General features: G+C 36.9%; 1 protein-coding gene across 1 annotated transcript; it reads left to right on the forward strand.

Annotated features, from left to right (window-relative positions):
• The first annotated feature begins 5,178 nt into the window (after positions 1-5,178).
• LOC104436003 (glycine-rich cell wall structural protein 2) lies at positions 5,179-5,905 on the forward strand. The gene has a single exon (XM_010048736.3). The coding sequence runs from the start codon at positions 5,275-5,277 to the stop codon at positions 5,713-5,715; it is 441 nt and encodes a 146-aa protein (XP_010047038.2). The 5' UTR covers positions 5,179-5,274; the 3' UTR covers positions 5,716-5,905.
• Positions 5,906-12,702: the final 6,797 nt, after the last annotated feature.

Below are 12,702 nucleotides of genomic sequence, written 5' to 3' on the forward strand. Positions count from 1 at the left end.
ATTTAGGGATTACATTAAATTTATTAAAAGTTTAAGAACGGCATTGCAAATTGAACCAAAGTTCAATAACTATATTAAACAAATTAAGAATGACATTGCATATTAGATCAAAACTCAAAGACAATTTGTGTCACTTTTCCAAACATATAGGTTCATTGATCATGTCAATGAGTTTTGTTGTCAAATTGGTAATTAATTTTTGTGTTTCTTTTTACCATGGCGATTATGTTCGTTCTAAATGGAAATCAATACGAGTGTAGAACGTATAGTAGACGGGAGCATTTATTTGATGATGAACAGAATTTTAGATTCTTAATTGGTAATAAATTTATCTTATGTTTTGTGTATGAACAAGTCTTTTATACATATTCTCCTTAATGAATTTCACTACAAATAACAGTGCATTTATTTCACTAAAAATTTATGAAAAAGGAAAATATTTTTTATGAAAATTCATTTTTTCAGAGAATAGTTAGTTTTTCACTTGTGGAAAGTGATATTTTTCTTATTAGTAGAGGAAGTTGTTTTCCCATAATTTAAGCTTGTTGTTTTCGATTCATGAAAAATGTTTTTTGTAAATTGATTAGTTTTTCATTATCCAAACACTGAAAAAGTCAGAAAACAATATCCCAAAAATGGTTTTCCTTCAAACACACCAAGTGAATTGTCACAAATTAGTTTTTTGGACTTTTACATGTTTGGTTTGCTAAAATTGTGACATCCCGATTTTCCAATTCTATTTTCAATAAATTGAAACGGGCATTTCGTTGGCACGCATATAGTTCATTTCCTTGAGTCGGCCACTCATGTGAAAACTAGTTTATCAGGTGAAGCCGTTAAGAAATTCTAATGCATCGGACTCAAGAATTTGACTAAGAAACGACCTTTCGACCGAGTTAATCTGCAAAGGTCATTACGGCACAATTAAAAATCGATTAGAGATCGGAGATAAGTTAACTCTACAGAGGCATGTGACAGGTGTGGGTGATTCCACAAGATCGCACAATTCTTGTCGATCGGCACTTGACCGACTTTTCTATCGATTTGGTACCCTGCGTCCGTATTTGAAATCTTGAGATTACCCCAACAACTGAAAGTCGCCAATGTTTCAAAGATATACATTGTGGCTTGAGATGATCAACCACAAGTCAAATACATGAACATTTCTAAAGGCTACCTGGTAGGTTAGGCCGCGCTAGTATCGTGCCAAAGTGAAATTAACTGTAGAATTGAAATCGAATTCAGAAATTAGAAGTCTTGGTGTGTCACAAATCATTTTAGGAATATTAACTCATCTTCATAAGATTTTTCATGTAATTAGAATTTTTCAGCGATTAAATCAGAGAATGGCTAATTTGGCTCGAGAAATTAATAGGCCCACATTTGATCGCGCTTTTGGAACTTAAGTTGGTTTTACGGACAAGTGAAGATGTGAATTGAAGTGTGGAGACATTGGATTAATTTTATAGGCTTCAATTGGACTCAATTGGAAGAGAATCGAATAGAATTGAAGAATTTAATGTACGAGAATTTAGGCCTCGGCGGAAAAAGAAATTGAACTTATTGAAGAAAGGTTGTGGAAGATTTGGGATACTGAAGTATGACATCATATGATGTCATGGTAGTTGGGCCATATTGAAGGAGAGCTTGACAAGTGGCAAGTGCTAATTAGTCCTCAAAAAGTGAGGAGGTCCCACCACCTTCTTCAACCTTGAGAAGAGAGAGAAAGGGGGGGGAGAGGATGCGCGACCGGCCAGGCCAGCCCGACGCCGCCCCTTCGCCGCCCACCCGGCCGCTCGTCGCCGGCCGTCCGCACCCGCTCACATGCCGTTATCGCCGCCGCCGCTGCGCGTCTACCCCGCGCCGCTCGTTGGCCAGCTCGTCTCTCCGCTCCGCCTCGGCCCGCGCCTCCAGCCCTCCGTCCAGCTGCTGTTCAGAGCCAGCTCGCCGTCGCCAAGGTCGCCGGGAGACCCGCCGGAGCTGCCGCCTCACCCGCACGAGCTGCCGCCGCCCTCCTCCGCCCATTCCGACGCCGGATCCGCCCTCTCGGCCCCAAATCAATAGTTGCAGAAAATGGGTATGGCAGCGGACGTTTGACCCGTTTTGGCCGGCTTTCCGGCCCGGATGCTCGGCCTGCGTTGAGAAAAGTCGATCCTTGCGTCGTCCTCGTCGTTTTGGTTTGTTCGGCTCGTTAATCTGGTAAGTTTGACTCACTAAATCTTGATTAAAGAGTTAATGATGCATAAGTGTGCTTAGTCTACCTTGCTTAAGATTAGGTGGATAGTTTAGTTTATTTAATTGTGATTTGGATTAAGAAGTTTGTTTAATTTAAAGTGTGTTTAATTAAAGCTAATAGAGTTATTTAATAATAAGCCTTGATGTGATATAATAGGGTTTTATTTTTGAATAATTTAATTGTTTTGAAATTCTGGAATTTATAATATTATATTATATTCTGAAATTATTAAAATATTATTATTTATAAAAAAATAAAAAATTATTTTGATCCCAGATTCTCAGAATTTCGTGTGATCGATCTTTCTGTGTATTCGGATTTCGAAATTGATGGTTAGATATTATAAATTGAGTGTGGATCACTAAAAATATGGATATTATTATTTAATTAGTTTTCGGAATAAATTTAATTATTTGTTAAATTTCGAGAATTTCGTCGGGACTTTATTCTCTTAGAATTTCGTGTTAATTTTTATTGTGCATTTAGACTTTGAAATTGATGATTGGTTATGGCAAATTGAGTGTGATTGGGATAAATATGGATTCTTTATAAAATCCTAAGTGTGGAAATTGATGGGAGATTGACCGTGATTAACCACCTATTAGAAGTTGTGCCCAAGTGTGATTGCCACCTATGATTAACCACCTATTAAAGGTTGTGCCCATCGGCCGAGATCTACCACCTAATCAAAGGTCGTGCCGAGTGGGGCCGTGATTGCCATTGATTGTTAAACCTTCCTATAGGGCCGTGATTGGGAGCAGTGATTGATTTGCTATAATGACATGTAATCTGCGGAGTCGATTGATCGTTGAAACGATCCAAATGGTTGAATTGTTCTGATAATGTGATTGTGCCATAGTTGTTTGGTTATCATAATTGCACGTGGTTGAATTATATGAACTGTGCTAACCTGCAAATGAAAACTAATGCGAGGTAAGTCTTACGTGTGATGTAGCTAGGCCACCCGGGCATATTTTTTTTCTAATAGGGGTTTAGGGGTTAAACTTGCTGAGACATCGTCTCATCCCGGTTGTGGGATTAAAATTTCAAGTCCCTAGTGGACGGAGCGACCAGATAGCTTTGGTTGGCCTTGAGGATTGAGGAGTTGCGGAGGTAAAGTCATAAGAATTGGAGAACTTGTTCGACTTGTAGGTCGTAAGACAGTTCCTTTTTAAGAGCCGGTCTTTTGTAGACTTTTGACCCTAGACCTCTATTTGTAATTCAGTTGAATTATGAAAGTGTTATGTTGTGGTTTTGCTTCCTGCTTGTCTATCCCATATTTCATGGTTAGGGGATTTGTTTCGCTTCTACATGCGTAATGAAATGAATGGGGTCGACAATACTACCTGGGAATGTCGCATTTGCATGACCATTGGTGGGATGTTGGCATGCTCGAGGTTTGCGGTGTGACAAAAATTATCAATCAACAGAAAATCATTTACGGTAAAAGAAAGCATAGTGCTTAAAGTTAGCAAAATGAATTTCATAATTTGAAAAGAAACAAAATATTTTATAAAAAAATTTAGGAAATTTTTTTTCGTTTTCATGATTTTTTTTTTCTGGAGCGAACATATGTCAATTGAAGGTTCGGCTGGTATTAGTAGGTCAAGTTACAAGTCTGAGTTCAAGTTTACTGGCTTAACTGTGGGATAAAAATCAATCATTGTTTTAGAGAGCAATCTTTCAATTTTTCATCCCTTATTTTTCTCCACTGAAAACTTCAGCAACACTTGGTACTCCATAATTAGTTGAACTAAAAAATCTCACGGTACTTCCGAAGCACCCAAAAATCCTTTAACTTTTATAACTCTAAGCAATATTGCGATCTATTTCCTCTTTACAAGAAGATTTTTATAGCGAGTGAACTAAGGGCATTTGTCATACATTCAAATTCAGACAAGTCCATTATTCTCAAGGTACTTTTATCAAGTGTTCTGATTGATCAGCACGCATGGACAATGAAAGTAATTCTTTATCGTGTATGGTTAACAAGTGTCCCATAAGCCCTTGATATCAATATCCTATTTGAACTATATTGATTTTTTCATTGCGAAAGATTCACATATAACTTCCAATCCTTTTTCATAATCTTAATTTGGATGGAGAAGGATCCTAGTTGACCTTGGTCCCCAAGTCCCTTGTGGTACATTAATCATATCTCGACTTGGAGAAACTTAGGCTAACAATATGTATTCCGTGTATAAATATAGAAATTTTAGAAAGCTTTAAGTTACACCAAGAAACATTCGGTTCAATGAGGTAGCTAAAGAGAAGCTATGGAAAAATTATCCATTTAGACTTAAACCTATTATATATATGCTAATTCAATCTTTTGCCAACCATGTCAATGATTTTTGCAAAAATTAACCAAAATGACTACAGTAGAATTTTATATAAAGGTGTAGGACTATATTAGCAAAATTGAAAAGATAAAGACTAAATTAACATCTGTACAATAGGTTTATGACTTATTGGACATTTTTTACGAGAAACAATAATAAGCTCGGTAAGATAAAGGTCCTACACAATTCAAAGAGGCAACATTGTAATCGACTCTATCAATCATCTCTTATTCTAAGCGTTGACATTCCAGAAATATCCAATTCTTTGCATCAAATTATTGCGAGCTTATGTATCATACTTCCACTATGATTTGTGGGAACAAATGGATCGGTTGTACGCACCATCCAAATCCAAAACTTATGACGAATATATTATGTAGAAGACACAAGGCGTTCTTGGCCACAAAATTTGGCCAGCTAAACCCCAAAATCGCCAACCAAACAAAAGCTGAAGCAATCCGCATGCTCTCTCCACTTTCTTCATTGCGGCTCCCGACACGCGTACTCTCACTTTGAAGTGCTCCACCATTCGTGGCATACCAACTTCTCTTTTTGTTGCTATAAATAGCAGTGACCCCTCACATTGTCCATCTCACAGCATAACTTCAGCAGTTGATACAAAAACATAGGAAAACAGTGCGTGAGTTCGACTCCCCTTGGTATCAGCAGGTAGATTGTCTCATTTGGGTCATCGCAATGGCCGGTTTCAAGTGTTTATCCCTCGGGGTGCTGCTCGTTTCCACTCTTTTTATGTTGTCTGAAAGTAGGGTGGCAAGGAAGGACCTGGGCCTGGACCTCGGGCTTGGAAACTTGGGGATTGGTGCTGGTGCTGGTGTCGGGATAGGCATTGGCGTAGGTGGCGGTGGCGGCGGCTCAGGAGCGGGTGCTGGGTCAGGCTCCGGTTCTGGATCCGGGTCTAGTTCAGGATCGGGGTCAGCGTCTTCATCAGGTTCAGGATCGGGCTCTGGGTCCGGGTCGTCTGGAGCTGGATCTGAAGCCGGTTCATATGCTGGATCTCACGCGGGGTCCCAGGCCGGGTCAGGGTCAGGGTCAGGATCTGGTGCTGGGTCCGAGGCTGGCTCATATGCTGGTTCCTATGCGGGGTCCAGGGCCGGATCTGGAGGGCATGGCAAATAAGCATGTGTTGTGTTGTTATATCGCCTCAATCACAGATGTATTAGTCCAAGAATCACTATGAATAAATATGTTATGGGAGAGTGCCAGTGGTGGTTAATCACTTCATATATTTTATGTCTTTTGAACCACTTTGGGTTTGATCTCAGTGTCTACATCTTACTTTGATTCAAATAATATTAATGATTATCCATGTCCATCGCTGCACTTTGATTACATCGAAACAAAGTGTTTTATCTCATGACGAGAAATCATGGCGAGTCTTTTTCTCACGGAATTGGAGAGCAGTGCTCCCTTTAAAAGATTATCAGTAAGATTCATACATGTGAAGCCAGATCTAATATTGTCCTGAGTATGTCATTTGGCCGAGTAAATAAGATTTTTGCCTATGGCTTGACAGTAGACTAACTCGAGCCAAACAGAAGCTGACATAGATATGTATAAACACCTTTCTTGAACAAGTTCAGCAGCAACACAAGAACTTAGATGAACTAAAATACAGATTAATTTAAACAGGAACAGAAAACGTTTGAGACAGATGAACTCCAAGATTCCTATTGAAATCACTAAACCAGTTGGACCTCGTTGCCTCTCTCATGGGCTAAAGTCCATGATACGCAATAGCTCAGGATCTTTAGCAAGGTAAGATTTTGAGGTGCGAATGGGCAATAATAATCATAGCCAAGTAGCATCGCGTGAAAAGATGTCGACGTCGAAAATGGGGACATTCTCAGTCTGCCGGTGCTTATCGATGCGCATGCCAAAAGGGACGCTTGGCATTGCGCGAGCAGAAGATTGATATGAGTCTAACATATAACCACTGCAACCGTTGAAGAAGATAATCTTCTTTTGAAGGCATGCTAAAGCAGTCCAGCTCCCAAAGTCAACCGAAGAGGCAATGTAGAACCGTGATGGATATGATCAATTTCCTTTGACCTAAGAAGAAAATGACCTTCGTGCGAAGGCAGCTCTCGGCCAATGAGAGCAGGAGTCAAGCATCAAATTGTTTGAAGCCAACTCAGTTTCTTTGAAGTGACATAATTAATAAGAAGCGCATAATAATAATGATAATGATAACGATGATGACGATGATGATGATAAATAAATAAATAACAAATAAAGAGAGATCCGGATGCTTCTTTCCCTTACAAAAACCAGCTTGCTTTATTCGAACGCTAGAAGGCCGTTTGATTGCATTTATTTTTGTTTCTTTGGATAAAATAAAATTATTTAACTTTTTTTTTTAACTTTTTTGCATTTTTTTTTATAGAAATGATGTTTGGCTATGCCTAGTAACAAATGTTTGCTTAACACCATTTTATGAAATATGCATGACAATTAGCTGTGCTTTGTTTATTTTATTGTCCATTATATAGTCACTTAGTTTCCATTAATAAAAATAATAATCTAAGCCGGTAAAATTATTTCAAATTGATTATTATCTTCAACATGGATTATAATTTGGGAAAAAACCTCATCAACACCCAAACAAGAATTCTGATATTTAAATACAAAAGAAATGATATGAGTATACAATCCATTGTTCATTGATTATATGAGGGGAAAAGCCACAATGAAACTCAAAATATACCTACCGTGATACATTCACCCTAAATATTTTATTGCGACATAGAAAGTCACTAATTATGTCAATTGTAACACATTTATCCTATATTTTTTCTTGTGACATAAAAAACCTCAAATGTATATCTATGTAATACATGTACTTTTCATTAAAGTTCTATCAAATGATTTTTCATTCAAAATAACGTCGTTTTTATTTTATTTAAACCACCTAGGCACCATTGTTAACATAGTTTGTCTTTCACCATTCATGAAGGTAGATTTTTTTATGGTGCTTGTCGACGGAATGTTGATATATGGTAACTATGTCACACATGTACAAACTTGAGATTTTTGATGTCACAAAAAATGTTTAGGATAAATATGTCACAATTGACATCATTTAGTTTTTTGGAGGTTTTTTCCCTTATATAAATAAAGGACAAGATAAAAAGGTGAAAATTGAATAAATTAGTACAACCATGCAACGCATGTTAAAATATAGATGAATTCATATATTTTCCGAACCATATAGATCTATTGCCAACCAGACGAGTTTTCAATAAAAAAAAATGGCATTACTAAGACAGTTTTTTCTTTTGAGCGATCCTAAAGACAGTTTTAAGGTTATCAATTAATTGTATGGTGAAAAGAAGAAAATGCAAGTCATTCTTAAATAGAAAAAAATTGCGCTGTTTTGACTTAGAAATTTCCCTCAATTAGTCTAAAATTACAGATAAATGGAATCACCTTTCTGATTATGAGAAACAAACAATATCTGCTTTCAAGGATGTTTGTTTTTATTTTTTAAAATAACTGATTTTATCCATAACCATATGAACTATTTTCATGTGAAAAACTACTTTTTAGCTTTCAATAATAATAATAATAAAACTACTTATATTTGAAATAATTTATGCAAACGTAACCAGTTGGCCTCTAATGATTGATCAATCCTCAACGATGGATTCTACAACATGACATGACTCATTTTGATGAATTTAGAAAATCCCAAGATTTGCTACTTTTCTCTTGGTAACTTATTCTATTTTCGGATCAGATTTTTTTGGTAATTTATTTCGAACAGTGAAGATCAAAGCATGTTTTCTTTTGGCAAATAAAGAAATTTTAATGTAATTTGTAACGTCAAAAGCACGTGGAAGAAGAGTTAATAAAAAAGACGAAGTGTTTAGAGACAAAAGTTGTTAGGCTTCCTTGTATCTTGAGAGCAATAATTACCTTTAGAAAGATGATTATATGCCTGAACCCCCTTAATTCATTTTTTCCTATCTTCTCTCTTAAATTTTCTTACAAGAGAAAACATCAAGCATGGTGAATGCATCATATAATATATATAATATTTAGACCTGTCAAAATGGGTCATAAATCAATTTTAACAAGATAAGCTAAGATGTTATATGTGTTAATTATATTTAGTAAATCGGTTAAAATATAAAAATAATATGGGTGTTATGACTCTCTCACAGATGGGCTAAAATGTTACCAAGATGGATTAAGATGTTACATGTATTAATTGCATTTAGTGAATTGATTTAAATATAAAAATATATAAATGTTAAATAGATTGACAACTAACTTAAACTTAATTTACCTTTACGACTCTCTCTCATCTATATTTGATCTTATGCTCAATCACTTCACTTTTTCGCCTTAGTTTGAATATGAATTTTCCAAAATTGAATTATTTGTAAAAGTATTTTAGTAATATGGATTGAATTAATTATAAATTAGATATGAATTTAGTCAAATATGAGTTGTTTTGTATGGAAATATAGATCAATTTGAATCTGACTATCTTGTTTGATGGGTCTGGTATTATGACATAACATAAAGAGTAAGCACAACCAGATCTCAATGGGGGAGATAACATATTTCCCGAAGCAGGCAACAAATCTGAGCAAAAGATTTCGCAATCTACGAGCTGGCGAGTAAAGGGTACATCCATAGATGAAAACTTAATTAAGAGTAAAGGGTGCATCCACAGATGAAAACTTAATTAACTTTCCCTCGTAAGCTAATCAATCAATTCAGGAGCACCCCCCCTCGATACCTACACCCTTTGAAGATAAATAGGCAGTTCAATGCGACTGCTTCTATGCAGTACACACATTTCCAGAGGGTTAAAATGGCCGATAAATTGGCTGATCAGATCAGGGCAATGGGCTTGAACAATAATGTAGAATGGCATCCTGTGAAGTTGCCTTAATGGCCAGGTATGTTGCATAGTCAAGTCAAGATATGACATATCCCATTACATAACATTTTAGTTTTGGACGTCTACTGAAATTTAGCATCCACATTGGGATTGGCGATTCACCATTCCAAATTGATTTTGGCATTTTTTTCTCTCTTTTCAACCTTGCTCGTGAGTTATCCTGTAGTTTTTCTAGATAACGGTAAAACTTGGAAATACAATCTCACAACTTATTTCAATTCAAATAAGATTGTCGCACGATAAGAGGTGACAGTAAATTATTTTATCCTCAACATCTTAGATTGATATGTTACCTCACTTAATTATATTCGAAAAGAAGTATAACACATCACTAGAGATTGGTTTGTTTACTTAATAAAACCCATACATTGACTGCTCAAATAATATCATCACACATCAAGACTACAATTATAAATCAAAGACAAAAATTTACAATATAGGCCTAACATGATATTTGTGATTTTTTTGTTTTGAAGGCGAACTACCCTTCTATGAGGTGGAAAAGGTGTTGTTCCACGAGAAGTCCAAATATCAGGAGCTTCTTGTTTTCCAGGTGACTTCCGCGAGTGAAAGTGTACATTAGCGATGGTATATGTCTCTTTTATTGTTTTTACACGTTGCTGAACATAGATAGGCTGCGAAAGATTTCTATTTCACAGTCTCTATTTTCAACATTGCAGGAATTGCTTTCTTGAAGGCTGTTCCCGAAGGAACTTATGATGTGATCATATTGGATGCATTTGAGAACATGGGCAGTTTCCATTGCCTATTTACCTCCCCTACCCTCTTGGAAACTCGGTATATATTTCAATCAATCGAATAACTTTTGTTTTCTGTGCCAGATAAAAAAATCTATCTTCTATGGCACGTCACATCATATTTCTCCTCTTAGAAAAGGAGTACATGCTAATCCAGGACGGATTCCAAAAACTCTTTAGCGCTAATTCAATTGCAAGAGTTCCTGATCTCATGTACTCCTTTTCTAGAAAAGAATTCTAGAGTACATGCTAATCATGTGGAAAAAGTTTCAGGAACTCTTGCAATTGAAATAGCGGATAAAGAGTTTTTGGAATCAGTAGCTCGGATGCTCCGTCCTGGAGGCATTATGTCCATTCCTGCTGACAGTTTTTGGCTGGATAACTTCCAACTGGAAGATAAAATTGATGAATGTCACAAAATTTTCAAGGGCTCAGTCAGATATGCTTGGAGTCCAATTCCTTCCTACCCAAGGTATCAAACCAAACTCTCTTACCGTATTTATGCAATCTCCTTTCTTTCTTTCTTTTCAAGTTTATGATGGGAAGAATGAAGAATGAATTTTCGACTTATTTTCCATTAGCGGGACGATTGGATATGTGCTATGCTCCACCGACGGGCCGACAGTTGACTTTGAGAAACCTGTCATCCTCTAAATACCGAGAACAATGGGGTGGCTAAAGGGCCTCCTAAGTTCTACAACCCTCAGGTAGAAATGAAACAAAGATGTTACACATCATGTGAATTGAAACTTTGACGTCTTCTAATGCAAACCTCTTTGCATTCTATCGTGCCAGATCCATGCTGCTGCTTTCTGTCTGCCATCTTTTGTGAAGAAGGCGGTGGGCACCAAATTCTGATGAGCAAATGTTTCTCAGAGTAACCGGTTAAAGATGGAGCAATAGGATCTTAGTCACCGGTGCTCACTTCTGTCTTCATTTTTATTTTCTTTATCCATCGTTTCTTGTTTTATTAACTGTGATACCCAATGGGTTCATATCAAATTATAAATAAGCATCAAAGTAGTTTTGCATCAATAATCTACAATCGTCAATTGCTGATAGACACTAAGCTATCATTTTGTTTAGATAGTGGTCAAATCTCCATCCTGCTCTGAGTTACTGAGTCCATTTGCCCAAGCTCCTCAGTGATACATGCACAAACACAAATGGACTCATCGTTTATTCCCCACGACCGAGATGGCCCGAGTGAGGGCTGCAACTCTCGCCAACTGGTCGATGAGGACTAGGCCCTCACCTAGTGGTTAACGAGTTTCAGAGACCTCTTTGGCTACAATGAAAAAAAAAAAAAAGGGGGAAAAAAGAAAAGGAAAAAAGAATAAAATATATATATAAATTTTTAAAAATTGGAAAAAAATTGTTTATATTAGTGCTGAGTATATCATGTAGAAAGGCTATCACCCATGTCAACTTCAGCCAAAATTTATTAGATGGACCATATTGGTAAAACCTCTAGAGGCTTAGGCCTAAATTAATCACATTAATTTTTAAAAAAGATGGGTTGAGACATTATATGTATTAATTATATTTAGTAAATTGATTTGAAATATAAAATAATATGGATGTTAAATGGATTGATAACTTACTTAAACCTAGGGGTATGCAAAATATCCGGGAACCGCCCAAAACCGGACCGGAATCGCCCGGAACCGGCGGTTCTTGAGGGAACCGGTCCTGTTCCCAATTCCAATTTTTGGGAACCAGTGGAAATCGGTCCGATTCCCGGTTCCATGGGTAGATTCACTCGGCCGCCCACCCAGACCGGACCGATTCCCTTTTAATATTAAAAAAAAATTACTAAAACTGAATATAAAGCAATTGTTTTGTAGCAATTGTTTCGCTACAGGATGAATACAAAGCTGAATATTGGGGAATTCTTATGCTTTTTGGTTGTTTAGTTTATTTATTAATATAATGAAGGTGATGTATTCAATAAAGTCTTGTTTAATTGCACTTCCTTTGTTTTCTTGTGTTTGGATGGTGCCTCATTTCACCTCCTTTGATTTGTCTGTGCGACTTGTGATATTTTGCCAAACCTGATGAGGGATATGTCCAGTTCATAGCGTTAAGAGAGACCATTTTTTCCTGAACACTTACTACTCTCTCCGACTCTATATTAACTTACGTACATATTCCTTCATTGGTTGCATTTATAGTTGCAACAAATGAATCTTTGTTCCACATACTTAAATTTGGTTGCTCTTTTCTTTGGTTTGCTTTGATGTCACTTAGTGTTCTACATGTTGAAAACCAAAATTGTTTCGCATAAAGATCGGTTCCATGGATCCATTCGAACCAGGGCCGAACCGAACCGGTCCGGTTCCGGGTGGATCCATGTAACAAAACAAAGGATTCCGGTTTCAATTTTTTGGAACTGGTCCTTAGCGGACGGCCCGGACCATGCACACCCCTACT

This window comes from Eucalyptus grandis, chromosome 3 (genome assembly GCF_016545825.1).
Source record: "Eucalyptus grandis isolate ANBG69807.140 chromosome 3, ASM1654582v1, whole genome shotgun sequence".
NCBI classification, from domain to species: Eukaryota; Viridiplantae; Streptophyta; class Magnoliopsida; order Myrtales; family Myrtaceae; genus Eucalyptus; species Eucalyptus grandis.